The sequence below is a fragment of the Bemisia tabaci genome, chromosome 7 (assembly GCF_918797505.1).
Source record: "Bemisia tabaci chromosome 7, PGI_BMITA_v3".
In the NCBI taxonomy this organism is placed as follows: domain Eukaryota; kingdom Metazoa; phylum Arthropoda; class Insecta; order Hemiptera; family Aleyrodidae; genus Bemisia; species Bemisia tabaci.
In genome coordinates this window covers 51,835,740-51,857,619 of record NC_092799.1, presented here as the reverse complement: position 1 = coordinate 51,857,619, position 21,880 = coordinate 51,835,740, and the positions used below count along the sequence as shown (strand labels likewise).

At 41.6% G+C, this 21,880-nt stretch overlaps 1 protein-coding gene across 3 annotated transcripts in view; it reads right to left on the bottom strand.

Annotated features, from left to right (window-relative positions):
• LOC109039360 (Rho guanine nucleotide exchange factor 3) overlaps nucleotides 1-21,880 on the bottom strand; it is a 180,272-nt gene that overhangs the window by 138,207 nt on the left and 20,185 nt on the right. Inside the window, exon 1 of one of the 3 annotated variants that reach the window (XM_072302291.1) lies at nucleotides 20,311-21,114. The exons of the other annotated variants lie outside the window; for them this stretch is intronic. Coding sequence (XP_072158392.1) covers nucleotides 20,311-20,519 — 209 coding nt within the window. The 5' untranslated portion in view covers nucleotides 20,520-21,114. Of the gene's footprint in view, nucleotides 1-20,310; nucleotides 21,115-21,880 lie in introns of those variants that run through there. 3 annotated transcript variants of the gene reach the window in all.

Below are 21,880 nucleotides of genomic sequence, written 5' to 3'. Positions count from 1 at the left end.
CGATATTCAGTCGCTACCAATCCGAGCTATGGTGGGTTCGAATCCCGCCGCGGCAGTACCAGTCGGCCAATCAGAAGCACAGTTTTAATAGATGTCACCGTATCTACTGCCTGAGGGCCGGGGGATCCGCATCTATCAGTGGATCTATGGCTGGATCTATTGAAATTAGTTCTGAATCGCTCGGAATTTCTGTCTCATAGATCCGCAGCCCGCATCTATCAAGGTCAATAGATGAGGGAAGTACATAATCAGCCTGCTGGCCGGTAAAATTTGAAAGGTCGGATGGGACAATTCCGGTGTAAGAGGAGTGAGGGAAGTAGAGAACAGTTAAATTTTCACAAAAATCTTGCAATTCATATAAATTTGTGACATTTTTTTGCAATTTTAATTTCTTCCAAATACTGTGACAAGACAAGTCTTGTTCCCAGAACTAGACATTTTTGTTACCGTGACTAGACTTTTGACTTATGCAACAAGGAAGTCTTGTTCCCTGAACAAGACTGTATGGGTCCCATGAACTAGAGTACCTTGTGGATCAAATATAACAAGACGGTCTTGTCTGGAAGACTAGAATCCTTGTTTCTCGGACAAGGCACTTTTTTCAGTGCAATTCGTACTGTGGCCACATTGTAGGCAAGCGTGCATAATGCGAAGAAAAAACCCTTCGATTTCGCGAAAGAACAACCTGTGTACCTGTGTACAGTACTGCCGTGCTAAGGAAGAACTACGTATGACCATTCTAGAGTCGCCAAATTTTCCTTGATAAAACATGTATTTTTGACAACATTCATGCATATTTATCCTTGAAATTTTCAGTTATTTTATTAGCACAATTAAATTCCGCACAAAACTGTCTGAAAATTTTGGAAAATTATATTTGCAATTTTCCCAGTAAAATCGGTTTTTATGGGAGGAAACTTGGCAACGTCTGAAGGCTCATACGGCGTTCCTCCTTAGCTCGGCAGAGTAGAGCTCATCCGCCTCCTTTTCCGTTTCGTGTTGTGCGTCACGCTGCACGTTGATAAAGCTCCGAAAGCCCCGCTCGCTTTAATATCATGAGCTACCGTTAATTACTCATTTAATCATCTCGCTTTAATTATCGTCGTCGTATGACTCGGTCGTGTGTGTGTGCGGTCCGCGCTGCTACATCAGCGTTTTCACACACAATCGAATTAGTCTATCCTCTCGGCGTGATATGCAGCCGGAGCAACAAATCTCACGCAATTACCCGTCTCCGCCGTTTATCACCGGTGCATAACCACCGCGAGCTGTTAAGTCACCCCGGACCTCCTCAAGTTCATAAATTTTTAATTTTATGTAACCCCCCCTCCCTCTCCCCTTACCGCACCCTGCGCTACTGTCACCGCGGGCAACTCGGGGCGATACTGGACGTGTGCTTTCGGGATGCGATCATTAGGGCTGCGTGCGGTTGCTCATTGTGCCCCCCCCCCCCTCCCCCGGGGGCAAGAACCACTTATCTGCCGCTGAGTTTGGACGGGAGTTAGGCGGTTTTTTGTTTTCTCTGGAGTCTGCGGGTCCGAGAAAGCGGTCCAACACCGTGCCGTGTCTCTTGGTGAGTCAACGCTCCGGGCTATATGCCTTCCGCGAGGGCTCCAGACCCGCATACGAAGATCATCCCATTGGTCCAGACACCCCCCCCCCCCCTTTGTTCACTTCCCTTAGGACTCGAATCGCCCGGATGGATTGATCCCGTGGCGTCGGGTCGTAAACGCGTGCTAGGTGCCCCGTTGCAAGTTGCCGGTCGGATGTTGCCAAATTTACTGCGACGTAACATAGATTTTCTGAAAAACTTCAGCATTTTTTTATTTATTTTTTTTTTTTAAAGGAAAGTGTCGCTCCCAATTTATTCCTTGGTGTTTGAAAATCAGGGAATAAATGAATCACTGAGAACGAAAACACACCAACTCGGCACTTCGAAAATGCTCACTTTTCACGAAGGATAGACACGAAGACACGAAGGCCCCGCGCTGGGGCCTGATTTAGGAGATGAACCATAATGAAGCAAGTAAAGTTTCTTTCATCTGGATTTCGGCTACCTACGCACAGAGTTCGGTTATGGAATAATGGAGGATTGAGTCATCGGCCGTTTAAATTACGTCCTCAGTCATGTGAACGAAAGCTTTCTCGAACAAGTTTTGATCTGGTAGCTTATGGTCCTTTGTAGACCCTCGTTGCCAACTTGATGATCGGTATTTTTTTCATCATTTCTCTTGCCTCATATTTATTTAACAGCCGATTTTTTGACAGGATGATCGACCCATGTTTTTTCCCGAAACGATGGGTCGATGCCGGAAAAATGACTGCAGGACGGGACGATGCTCTTTTTTGATTCTGTAAGCTTCACGAACTTGGATGGATTTCATTGCAGATCAAAATTACCTGGTAAATTGATGAAGGTAATTTTGATCTGCAATGAAATCCATCCAAGTTCGTGAAGCTTACAGAATCAAAAAAGAGCATCGTCCCGTCCTGCAGTCATTTTTCCGGCATCGACCCATCGTTTCGGGAAAAAACATGGGTCGATCATCCTGTCAAAAAATCGGCTGTTAAATAAATATGAGGCAAGAGAAATGATGAAAAAAATACCGATCATCAAGTTGGCAACGAGGGTCTACAAGGACCATAAGCTACCAGATCAAAACTTGTTCGAGAAAGCTTTCGTTCACATGACTGAGGACGTAATTTAAACGGCCGATGACTCAATCCTCCATTATTCCATAACCGAACTCTGTGCGTAGGTAGCCGAAATCCAGATGAAAGAAACTTTACTTGCTTCATTATGGTTCATCTCCTAAATCAGGCCCCGGCGCGGAGCAAGATGGGAGAATCCAGCCGACAAAAAAGTATACGTCAGACCCGGTGCACAATGTGAGAGGTGAAAGTGCACTAAGAAAGGTATGAAAATGTCTGAAATGTATCGAAGAAACTTAAAACAATGAAACTTCGGGAAACAGGGAATTAAAAGAGGAGATGCAGAAGGCACGAGACACATAGTATTTAAGAAATCGTTCATGAGTAACACCATTTTTAATATCCCAGTTTGAGTAAGGAGCCAAAGTGTTAACTTTCACTTTTATTTTATTTTAAAAAAAAATTGTTTATAAAGCTGAAGCTTTTCGACTTTTGACCATCATCAGAGCGTCAAGTATGTACAAGATTGGTAAACAATAATTATAACAATTCGTATTAACAAGAGAAAACTTTACAACGGTCAGAATCATGACAAATTACAGGAACATAACTCTTCAACATTCAGCTTTACAAACAAAATTGTTTAAAATAAAATAAAAGTGAAGATAACACCTTGGCTCCTTGCTCAAACTGGGACATTATTTAATGTTGAACATTGGTTGTAGTATTGAAGGAATGAGATTGGGATGAATCATATATAAGTGCTGATTTGCGAATAAACGTTGTGTACTGGTTGTTTGTCTCTTTTGGAAAACTTTAGAGATCATTACTATGAAAAGCATGAGCACGGCGGGCGGCGGGGACCTGACTGGAAATTTCTCAAGTTTCCGAGCTAAAGTTCTTGAAAAAGTGAGAAGAGAGAGGCCGAGCGGAGACCCACCTCTATAAACTGTCGTGAAAATCGAAGAACTAATTAGACAAGGATTCCAAGGCACTTTCACTACTCAAGCCATGAGCTGAATGGACTACTAGGAAGATGACATTTATCAGGATTTCGCGAGGGGCTCTAGACATGCGGAGAGTTGTCTATGTCTACGCTCCCGTCTTCACAAAGAACGCCGCAAGAGCTTCCGAATGTTGTCACATTTCCCCCGACAAATTATTTAATTCTGCCCAAAATAATGGGTTATTTTCCTCGACATTTTTTAAAATCCTATACTTTAACTTGGGCATGAAATTTTGTGCGATATCGAAAGGCAAATAGTACTGAAAACAAAAGTCGCTTGGATCTAGAGTCCTGAAACAATCTAGAGATTGGATCTAGAGTCTCTTGAAAACAATGACGAGAAAAAATACCCTTGATTCAATCGACTTTTTTTTTGAATCAAAAGGAAATCCACCTAAGTCAAGAGGCTCGGCTTTTCGATTCAAGGAAAAATCGGATTGAATCAAGAGTACTTCTTCTTGTCAATGTTATTAAGAGTCTGGACTCTAGACCCAAGCGACTTTTCTTCCAGTGATGGTGAAAATATTGCAGAAAATTCGTATTTGATCAGAGAAAATTTGGCAAGGCACGAAAGTTCATACGGTGTTTTACCTGCTGGCCACGGCGCGGCGCGGCAGTGCAATGAGAAACATGAATAGCTGGATCAAAGAGGCTTCTTCTCCGTCTGAGGTCCTCGGAAAGGATCGACCTCTCAGATATTTCATTCCGATGAGTTCCTCGGTGCTCGTTTCTCGCGAGCATTCGATGAGGATTGTTGCCGCGACGCGTAGGATTATCTATTAGAAAAATAGCCGGTAATTAAGTGGAAATAAAAATAAAAAGGGAATCGTGACCATTCAGCCAGACATGGAATGTAAGCTATGAGTTCAAGCTCACGTCGACTAGAACCCACGATGAGACATTTTGGCACGGAATCCTTGCTCTAAGAGAATCTCTACGGTGTCAAATCTGCGCTGTAATATCATTCATTCAAAGCGAAACAAGTAGCATTTTATTTCAGTGGCGAGGCGTCAATAATAATCGATTATCGATGTTTCCCAATTTGAAGCTATGGTAAAGAATCGATTATTAAGGTGTTGGTTGCGAACACCTTGATAATCGATCTTTTTCTACAGGTTTAAATGGCAGATCAATCGATACATCGCAAAGCACGCCATTCCACTGTCTTATTCAGTAAAGCAGGATAAAAATATTTAAGAATCGGGAGAGCATATCGGAATGAGAAGACGATCCATACAATTTTTGCCCCGCCGAGACATATTTTAAAAAGGATTTTTATTTGCAGTCTTCGTTTCAATTTGGCAAGAAAAGGGGGGCGGCAATCCTCCATTATTACGGAAACGAATACCGTATTAAAAAATTGCGCGACATCAAGAGTTGGCTTTTGTAAGGTTTGCCTCGACTCTTTCAATTGAAAGCTAAAACCCGAGTTAAAAAGAGACAGTAACTTGATGTCATAAAGTCGCAGACATAGTGAAAGGATAGAAATTGTGCCGTTTTTATGCAGATGACAAAAAGTGAGGAGTCGAGCGGCTGAACAAGCGACAAGCGTCATGAATGAAAAAATGACAAATTCCAAGTGGGTACTCGAGGCAATAAAAAGCTGCTGACTGTGACGTAAGCACTTCCTTTCACAGAAATTCGGATTTTTATCCTTACCCCCCCCCCCCCCCCCCGGGAGTCCCAGACCCGTCGTGCAGAGGATGCGGTGCGGAGCGATAGTCTATTTTTTCTCCTCATGTGTTTTTTGCCTCATTCTCTTCCTACTTTTCTCTCTTCGAGATCTTCACGATTTCCAAGCCGGTACTCAAAGGAGGAAAAAGAAAATACGTAATTTTATTGAAAGAAATAACGCCAGTACAGCTCAATAATACAATATGGGATAATAAACTTTGAAAGCTTCAGTATCGTGGCGTGTTTTGCGATATGTCGATTGATATGCCAATAAACCTATAGAGAAGGATCGATAAACAAGATGTTCGCAACCAGCACCTTAATAATCAATTCTATACCATAGCTTCAAATGAGGGATATCGCAGAAAGGTATAGGTAGGTGGTATCAGCGTTGACTTCCGACATTATAACAAGCTGTACAGGTTAAGTATTTACACTTATACATGCAATCAGCACAGGGTCTCTAAAATATATTGTCTCTGGTTGAGTTTTTGTACCAGGATACTTGAATACAAGGTCGAGAAAAGGGTAAAAGGGGGCAGAAGGGAACAAAACACGGGAGGAAGGGCACTCTCATTTTCCTTTCGAGTTTCCACTTCCACACTCACACGCGAGCACTTGCGAGGTGGAGCTTGGAGCATCGGACACTTGACTCGTTGACTCGTTGGTCCATCAGTCTTCCACGGTTAAAATCAACAAGGAACGGTCCGAGGCCCGCCATGACACGAGAGCGATGACTTCCCCGATGCCCGGCTAAACAATATCACGCCCATTAGCCTCGTAGCCGATCCCTTCACCGTTGTCAAGTTTCATGCCGATAACAATGACATCATACGACTCATTAGCTTCCTCGTATAGCATACACCTCTACAACCCTCAATTTAAAAAAAAATTAAAAAAAGATCGAAAGTTCTTCATAAATATCAATGTGATATAGACAAACTTTTGGCCGGAAATTCAATAAAAAAAACTCATGCTGCGAAGGTGTTGTCTTACTCTGTGCCGGACTGTTCGGTTGTATAGGTTCCTCAGGAAATCGGGTGTAGCCATTGTGATTTTTACTATATTAACACACTTACAGGTAACAGGAAAACGAGAAAGTGAATTTCCTCCTCTATCATTGATTATGACTAAGAGAGGGACAGTTACACACCCTTTACAGTGCCTTGCAGTTTTTGAATCTCCACTCTTCAGTTCATAAGGAACGTCACTAATTCCTCGTTTCCCTCACAATTCCATGTTGCCAAATTCTCCTCGGCAAATTTCCGTATAATCAGGAGAATCTTGGGCATTTCCAACTGAGAAGTTGACTAATTTTTCCTCTGATTCCAAGCAAAAATTAGAAAAATGTTGGACGAAAATTGCACGGGTGCATTCTTTTTACAAATTGAATTGCTGGAGTCAGTTAACTGACCCTGGAATGAAGTTACGTTCCTTCGTCGGGGAATGGGGAATTTAGTAATTCTAATCAAAGTTTTTCTCGGGGGTGAACTCGGAGACCGGCGCAAAGGTGTGATTTTCATAAGCTTCAGCGTCGTCCCTGCCTTAGCTCCCGAAGCTTCCTTACAAACAACCCTCCTCAGGCTAGAGTACCTTTATAGGAAGAGTATGGACAACTCGATTTATGTAGCTCTTAGAGCCCATAGGGCGACAACTTGAAAAACGAAAATCACTAGAAAAGTGCCGCTGCCAACCTATGCATTTGAAAGATTCATCAATAGGGCCGACGGCGCATTGTAAACAAGCGTTTTTAAGGATTAAGACTTGGAAACTAAGAAACTGTGTGCGCAACCAAAGTTTTATACGTTTTTTTTATAATTTTTGATGAGGGTACCTTCTCTCGGAGTTTGAATTAGTACCACTGGATAATTCGAGTTCATAGGTTGGGTACCTTTTTGGGCCCCAAGAGCTACATGACTTAATCAAAGCTAACCTCCAAATTCTCGAGTTGTCCATACTCTACCTATAAAGGTACTCTAGTTTAGACGGAAATCTACCTTGAAAGCTGGAGCAGCCGCCGCGGCTCCGAAACGCGGCAGGCGCTCAGGCATAGTTTACAAGCTTGCACTGGCCTTGACAGGTCGGGAGGTCTTACCTGTTCTCGACTGGAACGGTGCTCTGGGGAGAGGGGGGCGGAGGGGGGAGGAGGGCGCCAGGATCACCCGCAGTCTCGCGCCCGTTTCGCCTAAATATAAACTTAATTACTAGCAATGTCAGTAAATTGGTTCTTGCGCAATGTATAACACTTGTTTGGGAGCAGCTCCGATTTTACAACGCCCCCATCCATCGGGGACCTGTTGGTATCTTCCAGATCCGTAGATTCTCGCGGACCCGCGCGGCGCACAGAGCAACGAGACGATTGGACAAGGCGGACAAATTGTTTTTATTTTTATTCTTTTTTTACTACTTCAAGTGGCCCAAGAGGGCTAATCCTTGCGCTTTAGTCCCGTCTCCGCTCCGCCCCTACAACCAGTCTCAGGCAACCAGTGTTTGAGACCATCAAACTCGGGTCTCCTGGCTGGGAATCGAACCCGGGACCTCCCGATCATAGAGCTAGCGCAACGACTACACCATAGGAGGCCGAAAAAATCGAATTGGACGAGATTGGAAACTTAGAAGGCTCGCATCTTCGAAAATATGAAACGGAGGAATTAAAAAATGGTCTCGTTGGTTTTTTCATTAAAGTTCCGTGGGGAATCATGCGTTTATATTGAAATTGTGACGAAATCGATATCAAAATTTGAAATTTGAGTACAAAATTTCATGTCCGACCTAATTTAATAGTTCGTTCCCCGTTCGGCGCATGGTGAGACTCGAGAAGCTATATAGGAAGGGTACAGACAAGTCGAAAAATGGAGCTCTTAATTGGACGTATTTCTATCAAACAGAACTATGTGCATTATGACGTGAGCTCTGAGCTCTGTTATGCACATATTCTGATGGGTCTCGGCTTATGTCTTAATGCACATAGTTTCGTTTGGCAGAAATACGACCAATTCTCAAAAGGGCTCCCAACCTTCCTACACCAAAAATTTCGCTGTTAATCTTCAGATTTCAATGTCAAACCAAGATGGCCAAGAATGTTCATAAAATGAGCGTTCTTCCGCAAAAATGAGTGAAGTTATGCAAACACTAAGTCAAATACGTGCACCACCAACGACGGGTCCGTTGGTCGTAACAATTTTAATGATAAATCACTCTGGATAATTTGATTTCAGAGGTGGCTGCTCTTTAGCTCCATGGCCTAAACCAAAAGGCCTGGATACACGCTCAAATTTCCATCAATTTCCGAACAAATGGTGACTGGTGCGCACCATCTACCATCACATTTTTGTCATCATTTTGATCGGAAATTGACGGAAATTTGGGCGTGTATCCAGGTCTAAAAATTACTGACATTTCAGCACTTTCCCAACATAGAAACTCTATAAATTAGACAAGCCATCGAAAAAGGTCGGGAATGAAATTATTGGCCAAAACTGCAAAATTTTGATGATTATCCCATCCTCAAGTGAACTTAAACAGGGTGCAGGAGAAAGAATATCTTACGAGAAAACCAATAGAGTCACTTAAATACATCTACATTTTATACAATCAAAGATATGCGCTTTAAAACCCGTGTCCAACGTATCCGATTGTCTCATTGCACTGTGCGGTGCTGCGCCTGCGTGCCTCCTTGCCTCGTAAATCACTTAGTAATTGACTAATTTACTGCCGGGGAGAAAAGAGGGAACCGATAACTCAAACGAATATTAAACAGGCCAATATTCGGGCCGTGCATCCGATAAATGGAACCGTGAGATGAGCCGAATCGGCTCTTCTTCCACGGGTTTTATTGCACAGATGGGACGGGTTATAAACGCACGCCCAAAACAAACCCAGAGGAGAAAAGTGTGAGAATATTTTAGGTCGTGTGTCTTAAAATACGGTTGCTGGTGATTTCTAGGCACGATTTCCATCCATGTAGAGTTTTGTGAGGACTTTTAGCAGAGTCTGTAGTTTCCTTTCATATTGGGAAATCCTGATTTCTCCTGATTTTTGACTGCTAAATCCTGATTTCATAATTTTTCCAAATCCTCATCAAATCCTGCTTTTTTGCGGAGAAAAATTAATTTTGGCACGAGGTCCGAGGAAAAGTCAGTGAAATTTGCAGTCAGAAATGCCCAAGATATTCTTGGTACTCGTGGAATTTACGAGGGAAAATTTGGCAACATTGAAAAGCAGTTGCGTTCTTTCGTGAGGGAAACGACGAATTGGACGTGTTTCTACCAGATGGAACTATGTGCATTAAGACATGAGCCCTAAGACCCATAAGAATACATGCATATCAGGGCTCGCGTCATAATGCATATAGTTCCGTTTGGCAGAAATACGTCCGATTACGCCCGCAATTCGGGCGAACGACGCGACGTCCGGCGGACATTACGGAGTTGAGAACTTGCCCATTTATATGACAATAATTTGATCTCATTATTTACCATGGAAATTTTGGGCGTAGATAGGCTAACCACTGGACTCGCATCCAGTCCAATCGGAAGCGATTTATCTACCTGCCCGTGAAGGAGGGAATTAAAAAACCGCTGAGTAAGGACGGGGATGACTGTGATGCCAACTCGCATAAAAGACCTCAGTTTTCAATCAGTGGGCGAGGCTAGGAAAATGAAAAACTGGTATTTTCGGGGTGAAACGACAAGCAGCGGGGGCGCCGGGGCTGGAGGAATAAAGACGCGGATGCTGGGCGCGCGCTCCAAAACAAACGAAGCCCCGAAAAACGCGAGGATGATGGAAAGTGGTGAAGCTAGGTCGGAAACGGGCCGACGGCGACGGCATTGACATTGGAGCCTGGCAATGAGCGGCGGCGTTGCCAGATGTCCCGAGTACCTCGCGTCTTTTCCGAGGGCTCGTGGACAAATCCACGGAGCTAGACAATCCTGCGGCAGCTGTTCCACGGCCCATGAAGGACCCAATCTGGGGACCTGTGGCTTAGGCTCGGTGTACACCTGGTTGCCGAACATCACTCCAATGCTCCCGTCCTATGGAACAACGCCGTATCAACATTCGAGGGTTCACAAATTTCCCAGGATAAAATGCTTGTTCTTCAGGAAAATTGCAAGTCATTTTCCTTGAAATTTTCAGACACGTTAGATCAAATTATATACAAAATTATCCGAGGAATTGGCAGAAAAAAACTCAAAACTTAGAAAGTTAGTGATTTGCAAGGAACTTTGGCAACGCCTAAAGGCTCATACGGCGTTTTTCCTTAGCACGGCAGAATGAGTCCTCGAATGTGCCAGGGATGCGGTATATTCGCGGACCAACAACCGATCGGTCGTTCGCCAACTTCGAAGGCAGTGCGAAATTGCGTAGGTTACGACCTCGAATGATTAATGATATTAAATATATTAATTTTTGATCGAAATGTGCTCCATTATTGCGTGCGCCTTTCCAAAGTTGTGCACGCGCGCTGCCTACGCATTTCCAAATACTGCACGTATACCGGAACGTAGCGAATCAAGAGCTGTGGCTGTGAGCAAGACTAGAGTAAAAAAGGATGGGGCGAAACGCGTGATGCAATTATTTCGACTTCTAAATATGTGAAATTGCGCATTCACAAAATGAAGGAAACCCTAGATTTTTCGGCTGACTCCGAGACTTTAACGCATGAGTAAAAACGTTGCATGGAGCGAAACACGGGATACAACTATTTCAACTTCGAAGTACGTCAAATTGCACATGCACAGAATGAAGGAGAGCTTGAGAACGGGTACTCTTTTCGGCTGACTCAGAAACTTTAACGCATGAGTAGAAACGTTAGATGTACACGCGATACAACTATTTTGACTCAAGATACAATTTTTTATCCACAAAATGAAGGAAACATGACGTTCTATATAAGCCGAACTACTTGGCAGCCCAATTACTGAGTACTCAACCAATTCAGTCCGAATTGATAAGATACTTGGTAGAATTGAGTAGGAACGCACTGATTTTGACATGCTGTCTACTGACCACTACCAGGCTTTTGCATGAGTATACACCAGCAAATTAGAAGGAGAAGCCGGCATGAAGTCCGTCCTGTTTAAGGCGCGGGCGCTTCAGCCACGAGTTGTGGAAAGTTCAGTTGAGCGGCGAGGCGCCAATGATCGAGTATCGATATTTCCCCATTATGATGGTTTATTAAGGTGTTGGTTGCCACCACCCTGTTTATTGATCCTTCCCCGTAGATTTATATGGCAGATGAATCTACACATGGCAAAGGACGCCACGCCACAGGTTCAGATGGGATGTGGCAACGAGTTGTGGGTGACTGGGGCAGTTGGGTAGGAAGAATCAACAAGTTGCAACCTCATGGAGCGTATACATGGACGGGGACGGGCGGTGACTGTGAGCGAGGCAGGGGCATGGTGCATGGAGCCAGTTGTCGGACTTGGGTCGCCGTCAGCGCGAGGCAATACGATCGCGGAAGATGCTGGGAGCCGCCTAGACACGCCGCGCCAAGCCACCTGCTCCGCCACTCCGCCTGGGACGCGGGCGTCGCTAATCCGCCCTTCCTCCCAGGTTTCCACTCCACACCACAGAATATATAGGCTCTCTATATATTCTGTGTCCACACTGCAGCTCTCAAGAAACGCACTTCCGAGCACTTCCCTTCAATATCCGAAGAATCATGATTCAGGAGAGCGCAAGGTTTAAATCCCAATTCAATGGTTCTATTGGAAGAGGGTGTATACTGAGAGTCCCTAGTAAGCAGTAGTAAGCATCTGCAGTAATTTTCAGTTCTTTCCCATTAAAATCCAGTGCTTCAGCAGTTCATTTAATTGAAAAAATTCGACAAATTCTGAAAACGCGAAATCACGTAAAAATTGCAATAAAATCAGTGTTTTTACAACAATTTTCAGTTCTTTCCCTCAAAACTCAGTGCCTCTGCATCAGAAAAATTCGGCACTTATTCAATACTTCTAGGTGCCGAAATTCGAAAAATTTCAAAATTCACACGCGAATCGTGAAAATAGGCGTGAATGATCGACTATCGATAGATTCCCCAATTGAAGCTGTGGTAGAGAATCGATTATTAAGGTGTTAGTTGCTAACACGCTGCTTATCAATCCTTCCCCATAAGTTTAAAAGGCAGATCAATCGATGAATCGCAAGAAACGCCACGCCACTGGCAGAAATGCATCTGCTAGCGCTTGAAAATCAGAAAAGTGGCTATAGATCGTATTCGGTACATCAAACGGGTACATCATTTGTATCGATATCGATAGGTTCAAAACATAAACCTAGCCTCAAAAGTCAACTGAGTAATCTGACGGAATGGGTTTTTTGTGGTAGATTTTTGATTCGCATGAGTACTAATTGGACTGCATTTTGCAATTTGGAACTATGAATTCTGGCTCATCTGAAAAAACACGTATGTACATAGGGAAACTAATGGCACATACGTTGTTTTTAAACCAGGCCAGAATTTATAGTTCCAAATTGCAAAATGTAGTCCAATTATTGGCCAAGAGTAGTGAAATTGCCCCGAAATTTCTCATTGTCAGCTTATTTGACAAACATCTCAAGATTTTGGTTTGAGGTTATGTTCTATTGTTTTGAACAAAACAATATCGAATACGATCCATTAAAGTTGAGCTGCAAATACCGAGTAGGAGCCCTTATGTCGCGTTAAGAGCATTATACGCTCATTGAGACATTATTCAAGTGAGAGCTTCATGGGCAATGTCGCTTGATTAAGCGCCAAGAAAACGATTCAGTGCACGGTTGCCATTTATAGCGCTGAATAACTTTTGTCCGTATTACCCGAGTCGAGAGGACATGTTTATTCCAACACAAGATCATGATTCTGCTCACAGACGAGTTGAACAGCCTTGGGGTGGCGTTCCATGATTCAGTCATAAGCTACGCCGCGGCGTCTCAGGTGAACGAAAATGCGATGAGAAGCAGATTCATACGGCACACTCATAAATTGATGGTTATGGGTGATCAAAATGAGGAAAACCCTAAGTCAAAATTTGTTTTGCTCCGATGCCTTGAGAGTATAATTATAATAACGTCATGATTGATAACTTATAATTTTACCGATCAAGAGTGAACCATAATAATTAAACCACGTGCATGCGAGACCTTTTCCGAGTTCGATCAAGTGACGCTGAAAACACAACCATCCTGAAGTACCTAAATAGTATTGAGGCGCACAATTATTGAGCTAAAATTTCTTTAACGGATAAATTATACTTGATAATTTTCGTGATACGATGCTGATTAAAATGTGCACAATAAATTGAGGAAAGTCACTTGTAAATTCGTAACGAAAGTTTCATTTAAAAAACGTATTTTAATCACTTACGCGTACAATTTTACGCACAAATCAGTAAGAATAAGTTTTTGATCCGTTTCTTGGGCGGGTCTCCAAAGACAAAAATTTACCGAAAGTCTTATTTACCTGACTACCAATACTTGGTGCTCTACGGACGAAACAGGTGTGGTTTTTTCTGCTTTAATTAGGTAAATTGCGGCAGAATGGTCGAGTATTTAAGCCGGTATCAAAAATGAGGACGATTTTTGTCTTTAGACATTGCCTTTGGTACAGAGGAATTTTTTAGAGGAGCTTGTGAATATATTTCTTCCATTTTTGAGAGAATTTAATGCACAATTTGATCTTCAGTATCTGAAAATTTCAAGGGAGCATATTCAGGAATTTTCTCCAGAGGAAACATCGTACATAGAGGGGAAAAATTTAGCTATTTCCGAATACGTTTTTCCTGATGACACTTTTGACCATTCACCGTCGCGTCGACCCAAAAGGAATTGAAACGTCTGGTTGTTCTATTCGGCGCGAGCGATTCTGAGATTAATGATGGCGATGACATGAAAAGATGACCACTGATTCTCTACACCCCCGGCTCTTCCTTTCGCCCGCATCTTCTCAAAGAGAGACATTGAGGCGTCTCGCCACGACAGTGAATGAACTTAAGTGCCACGATTTAACATGTGTCACTTCGATAAACAAAGATAAGACCCCATTCACAAACCTTGAAATAGGAGCGGCTCATCTCTGTGTTATGATTCTATGCTAAATAGGGGGATGACAAAGGAGGCACCCCCGTCTGGATTTCTGCGGAAAGTAGGTAGGAAACAAAAGAGAAGCGCGAACAAAAAAATGGTCAAAGAGGAGTGGATACCCTGTGCCCGTTTTAAAAATAGAAAGAAAGATCCTAGAGGAAAAAAACGGAGAAAAAAACCGAGTCTGCGGAGTGCTATATCAAATGTAAAATAATGGCTCTAAGTACTTGTAAAATAGTACTTCAGAACGGCAAAACCATCCAATTGAAAAAAAAAAATACTTAAATGGGAACAAATTCTGAGCAACCACCTCCTATTTTTTTAAACTTTTTAAAAAATTGCAAAATCCAGTTCCATTGTCACATTATTTCTTCCATTCGATTCCAGAATTGATGAGTGAAAATATTGGCTTGAAATTTATTTCATTTTTTCCTCCGTCAAAAGAAAACTTGAATGGACGTAGGTAATAATTAATTTTCACTGCAAGTGTTCGAATGCTAAATACTTACTTGCGAATAGCATTAACGAAGAATTCGGCATAGCTACTGAAAAATTTGCTTCCACCCAGATATAGGTAATTAATTTATTCTTTAATGGCCAAAACTTGGACAAATACGTGGTACACGGACTTTATGCCCACTTTTTTTACGTCCACGGACTTTTCGTCGAAAATTTTTACGTCCACAGTTCTAACGCCCACACTATTGTTAGGTTCATTACTTAAACGTCCACTAAGTTAAGACCACAAATGTAAAGTCCACTAAAATCAAATTCAAGCGTCATATTTTAGTCCGTGTGTAAAATTATATTGACAATATCGAAATGAGAACATTAAGAGAGAATGAGGTGTTGTTATCGTAACTCATATTTTAAATGAAATGTTAATTTTTAATAGTTATTTCTGAATAATCAATGCAGAGAGTGCAAAAATTTCAAAATCATGAGTTGAAAAACGCTGACTCCGCGAGTTTAAATATAAGAGCCTAACACAGAGCGGAGCGGCGTGTTAGCAACGCAGAACGCGCACTGGCGCCTACAAACCTAACGGGATACTTCACGCGTTGCAGGTTTGTAGGCGCCTATGCGCGTGTCACGCTGGTTGCCAGCCGCGCCGCAACGCTTTAGGCAACTATTTCGCGTCAGAGGCGTTGCACAGTATCCTACAAGATTGAAGGCGCACGAAATAACTAGTTAAAGAGGACTTTCAAATTTGACTGCATCTGTTACTGAAAAATGTTTAATTTGGCATTGGAGCGTTTCCTAGTCTCCCGCTTTGGTTTTCATCTTATCATATCCGTACAGTGTACACATGAACATATGTTTTTATCTGCTCTTAGAGTCTGTTCTCGTTCGTGACTTGATTCATGAATGAAATGTTTTTAAGAATGAAGGTAGTAGTAGTATCCATTTATTTTTGAGGTGGTTCCTGTCATTTAAATGAGAAGAAAAAAATGTGGACATAACATGTCCACAATTTGGACAATTTTGGACATATTCATGATTGGACATTAAATCATGTGAACTTAATAAAGACTTGACTTAACGTTTAGTGGACATAAATAGCGGAGGGCATTTATTTAATGGACGAAAGGTAGGTGGACATAAAGTCCTGGAAGCAAATACGTACATATTGGTTGACATCCCACCGAAGTTTAATTCGCGGACAGAAGTCATAAGTACAGCGCAAAACTCTTTGTGGTTTAAAGTATGATTTCTATCATCAGAGTGTATTCGTGTATTCAAAAGTTGGGAATTTGAGATATGGCAAACTCACCAGCGATAAGATAACTATTGCACGGCTTAAACCTCGCATCATTTTTTTTTATTTTTTATTTTTTTGCTTGTGGCTTCTTCAACTGATAGTATTACGAAATACGAACTTTGCGAGAGAGGTTCATTTTCAAAAGCATACATGTTGGAAAAAGTAAGATCTGAATAAATTAATAATGGAAAGTGATTAAAAAATAAAATAAAAAAATAAACGCATGTCTTCTTCGTCCAATTTGAGGCAGGATGTAACTTTGCTCCACGTTAAAAATAGAAAGTCTGATTGCGCGGGTTTGTTGGTGTTCGCTTGAGAGGAGATACCAAGGAGAGAGAATAGAAGACTCTTTTTTCCATGAAAATTGATACTTTTGACAAGAGGCGCCGACCGCGGGCTTGATTAGCGGCATGGCGCCATTAATCCTGTGTCGTCGGAGCTATTTCACTGCATCTTGCTTCGTTACTCCACGCTTTTATTTACCTACTTCTTAGTCAGATCTACGATGTAATTGTGATATCACAAGGATCGGCGTCACTATACGCAATTGGGACTTGTGATACAACTCAAGGACTCGGCAAAGTGTTCTAATCAGTGAAGTCAATGACTTTTAAGCTTTTACGCGTTTTCGAAAATAAGTTCGAAAACTTGTGCGGGTGTTTAAAAAATCGGTAATGGACGTTTTCTCTGCCTATATGTGCATCTTCATCCTCTGCTGTCAGCACCCAAATACCCAATGAAGCAAAAATGTATGACGAACGGACAATTTTTGAAATTTCTGAGATGACCACAGCAAGAGCAAAAAATACCTATCTTCTGAATTGCCGTGATTGAAAAATGACCGACTCATATAAAATTCAAGGATTTTCAGGCACTTTCGGATAATTTTTTCATATTCAAGAATATTGTGAGTAAGACTTGAAAATTTTAAAAAAAATTCGAGTAGATACTTGGGTGTACTCCAAGATTTAAAACCTCCAAAAATTTCGAAAAATTTCTCATAATAAAACCAAATTTCCGTAAAGAAATCTATGTTTCAAACGTGGGGGGGGGGGGGGGTTGGTTTGTAGCGCCCTGTGGCAAAATTTCACACTGCGTACAAATACAAGAGTTCGTTCACGAGCATAGACGGGTTCATTCAATTAAATGCTACGAAGAGAAAACAGAGTAGCAGACAAAAAATTAAATCTGGTGGCCGTGGTAGGGCTGATTTTTCCAAATAGGTACCTACAAAAAATAATAATAATAAAAAAAAAAAAAAAAAAAAAATCAAACTTTCCGTTTGGAGCTCTGCGCAAAAGCACGAACCTAGGACGTGGAGCTCGACCTAGCGCAACGAGGACTGAGACGTAATTAGATATGCAATGGCGAGATGGCTCAGATGCTGAGAAAGAAAAAAAAAAGTGACTTGGTGTCATTTAATAGCTGCCATTGTGTGCTGCGACCTCCGCCCCTGCCACGGTGCCGACGAGGGAGGCCGACGCCCCCCGAGAGCGCAAACGGCGCCCCTGCGCTGCGCCCCCCTCATTTTCGCCCCGGCCCGGGCGCCCGGGCGTGGGCGTCAACTCAAACTCCGTCCAGAAAGTTGACGGCTCCCTCCTTTCGCGTCTCGGCTATGTTGCCGCAACGGACATGAGACGATACATTTTCCAAATCCCGCACCCGCAGTTCTCTACTCCCGTGCTAAGGAAAAACGCCGTATGTACATTCGACAGTTGCCAAATTTCCTTCGATAAAATGTTTATTTTTGAGGAAAGTTTTGAATATTTTCCCTTAAAATTTTTAGGAGCTTTAGGTGAAATTGCAGCAACATTATCTGAAAAATTGGAAGAAAAATATTCAAAACTTTCCTCAAAAAGAAACATTTTATTTAAGGAAATTTGGCAACTGTCGAATGTACATACGGCGTTTTCCCTTAGCACGGCAGAATTGGGAAGAGAGCCGTAAGTCTCAAGTTTTCGAAACCGAGTTTCCTTTCGAATTCGTCAAATCTCTTTAAGAATAAGTCACTGAAATAGCTAAAATTGCGATATTCGTCTTATTTGTAAGAAAACGAGACACATGAGAAAGCCGCAAGTGCGCAAAAAATGACGTTGTTTCAGACAAATCAGCCGTAAGGAGTAGTATTCCTCCGGAGAGCCAACGAAAAGAGTGCTTTCACGTAAAATGCCGAATGCCGCTCTTCTCTGCCAATGTCTGGCCTGAAAATGTGTTTTTTCGTGTGCTCAAAACGCAACCACGAGAGCAGGCAGAAGATGGCACTGACGGCTGTCTTGACTAACCCTTTCTTGATATGAAAATGAATGGTACCCTTTTCATATAATTGAAATGAAATTGGTCGATTTCTTATCATCCGCAAGGTACATACTTTAAAATATGAACTGAATTCATAAATATGTAAAAATCCTGCATCAGTATTTTCTTATTATTTTGTGGCCTACCATAAAATGTGTTCTTTACAAATTTCAGGGAAAAGTGGGTTTTTTTTTCTTTTTAAAAAAAAAATATAGGTAAAAGGGATGAATAATCTTATCCTATGATGCACGACCTGACAATATTGCAAATGACGAATGTATCTGTTCACATCTGTCTCGGCCAGCAAGAGGTCTCCACCCAGGTGTAATTGGACAACTGATTTGCAGGAGGATAATAATTCCACTATAAGTTGAGTGATGGAGGAAGTTGCAAACCATACCGACTGTGTACACTGCACAAGGCCATTTTAGTAACAGTGCAGTAACCAGTTCTTGCATGTGTGCACAAATTAAGAGGAGATGTACAGATTTTACACAGCTACATGAGAAGTATACACATCTCATTGTCAGAAAACTGATTAGTTTTTACCCTAAATGACTGAACCTCCAGATCAGATTAACTTATACCTAAGAACTATACTTAATATTTCGCCATGCTAAAATTGAAAGGTGGAGCTATTTAAATAACTTTATGTGTTAAGTGTGCCTCAAGGATGGATTTAAAAGGTGTCCATCAATCTTATATGATACATCCATAATTTTCCGAGCTTCATTCAATTATTTGAAGCAGAAGTATTAAAATAAAGAATTGCCAGAGACAAATTTTGACATTGTGTCCAATCAACAAATAAAAAGGATTTTTTTTTAATTGACACCAATCAATAGAGCTTGTGTATTGAGACAAACGTCAAAGTATTGTTATGACACCACTCATAATTGGTGCCCTCTAACTGCATGCATTAACCTGTTGAGTGGTGCTAATTCAGAGCTGATCAGAGACTGACGCTTGTCTCAATGTACGATGCATGAGCTCTACCACCGCTAAAATGAATGACTCTTTCAACAACACAGCTTTTTAACTCAGTGCACAATATAAGTGCTTCAACTTAGCCATTACCGAGGAAGAAGTGGTCCAATCAGGAAATCATGGGATATCAATGTATACCGCAAAACATTTTGAAACGAGAAATAATGGTTTGAATGCACAAGACAACATGAGCTAATTAATAAACAGCAACCACTGATATATGTTGATGGTTAAAGCGTCCTACCACGTACCTCCATTGCAATGTTTCAAAATTTTTGCTGCTACCTATTTCATTTTCAATGAGTGACAAATAGACTTTATAGCTTGAAAAAAAAATCAATGAAGTTTTCAAGGAATTACTTTTAAACTAGTTTTCTTCAGAAAAAATAAAATAGGTGTTATAGAAAACCTAAAACATTGCAAACAGAGATACGTAGTTTAGCACCTTACCCATCGATTGCAAACTTGAAAAACGTGCTGTGCATAAATGGTGGCTCGTAGAAAGTTAGCGCAATGATGACTTTTGAATCCATAGATGAATTTAAAACTATAGCTATTAAAAATTGATTGTGGTACACAAATTCAAAAATTGAGGCCATGAATTCACAGCATTACCTTACTTAAGATATAATTAGAATGGAAACGCATCATATATAAATTCGTTAATATCGGTTGCATTTTTAGAGGTTATGTCATTGTTATTGTTCTAGACCCGATTCAATACAACTTAAATCAGTAATAGTGATACCTCTAGCCCATAACTTCCAGCATCTATTGGAGGTGCTTATTATATTAGCTACAGAGAGGCAAGAACAGGCAAAACACTATTCAATTTAGTAGCTTGGAAGATAAATAAAACAACACTTACATTCCATGAGACTTGGTTTTTGGTTTCGGGACAGCAAAGATTTGATTTTCTTTTTGATGAGATATTTTAGATAAATCCACAATTGATGATCCTGGTCGGACAAAATTTGCTTCGTTTAAAACCATGGCTTGAGATGGTGGAGGAGAACAATGCCAACTGTGACGCCACGACGGATTTAACAAATCGTCACCACCACTCATAGCACACATAATTACCGTGCGCACAAATTGTAGAACTCTCCGCGGTTGATTAACTTATATGGAAAAATACGAAATAAATATATTTCACCAGAGCTTCAAAAGTTAATTAAAAATGGTTACATTGATAGGTAAATGTAGAATACCAATTCAGTATGCTTTCCCTCTATTGGACTACAAAGAGAGCCCGTATAACAGATAACCGAAGGAAAGGACTGGTTAAAAAATTAATTGACAAAAATTGAATTGATACAAGGCGAAAAACACTGATTCCAATGTGATGGGATTCGAAATTTAAGTACTCAGACAAACTGAGAGAACACAACGAACAAGGGTTCGACAACAACACTGCTTAATCCTGGTAATGCTTTGCTTCACTGGGTACAAAACGTGGAAAAATATGGTAAAAAACTGGTAATTCCTACTGATAAACGATGATATGTAAAAGCAATTGACGAATCACTACGAAAGGCGAGAATTTCGATTGGCACGCGAACAAACACTGAGCATTATTTACACTCCTCTAACCTAACATTTTTCGCGCCACGGAATTGCGCAACGGACCGCCATCTCGCGCGAGACCGAATTCGAAACTGAACAAACAACGGAAGAGAAGAAGCGCCACACGGCGCCACTCGCTGCTTGGCAACGGACAACCTTCATCGCTGATAACAGTAGTGTCTTACTTTGCCGCCAGGGAGCGTTACGTTACGGAGACACTCAACTTTGGCACTGCTCAAGGCGCAAGATAGGCAACATCATAAACCCAAAGCTCATCTTTACACACGGTGATCCATGCTCACATCGCACCGCAGTACTGCAAGCACGTCTTCTATTCTAGAGGCCAAGAACAGATTTTTTCCTCGCTTGAAATTTTTTTCCAAAAGTGCCCTTTGAAATGGCGACCCCCCCCCCCCTCCTCCTCCAAGTTCTGAAAAATAAATCGTTTCTCCCGTATTCCGGCAACGGTAATGCACCCGATCTCATGAAAATTGGAATGCACGCATGATTTGAAACGCTGAATACGTTCGTGACGTTAGAAAAATCGAGATTAAAAGTAGAGGTTCCAAGGGGGGGGGGGGGGGGCTCAGACTTAAAAAGGTCAGCAGCTTGGTTTTTTGGCGTGGAAAGGCGTTATTTGAGGGCCCCGGAAATCTCACTTTAGACTAAGATTTTGATTTTGCTAATGTCATTGATGAATTCAGAGTATCAAATGATGGGTGTATGCCAATTTTCATAATATTTAATTCATTATCGTTGCCAATATGTAGAAAAAGCAATTTATTTCTCAGAACTCGGGGGGGGGGGGGGGGCTGCAGTGCCTTCAAAAAAAAATTTTGGAAATCATTTCATGGAAGATTTGAGTCTTATTT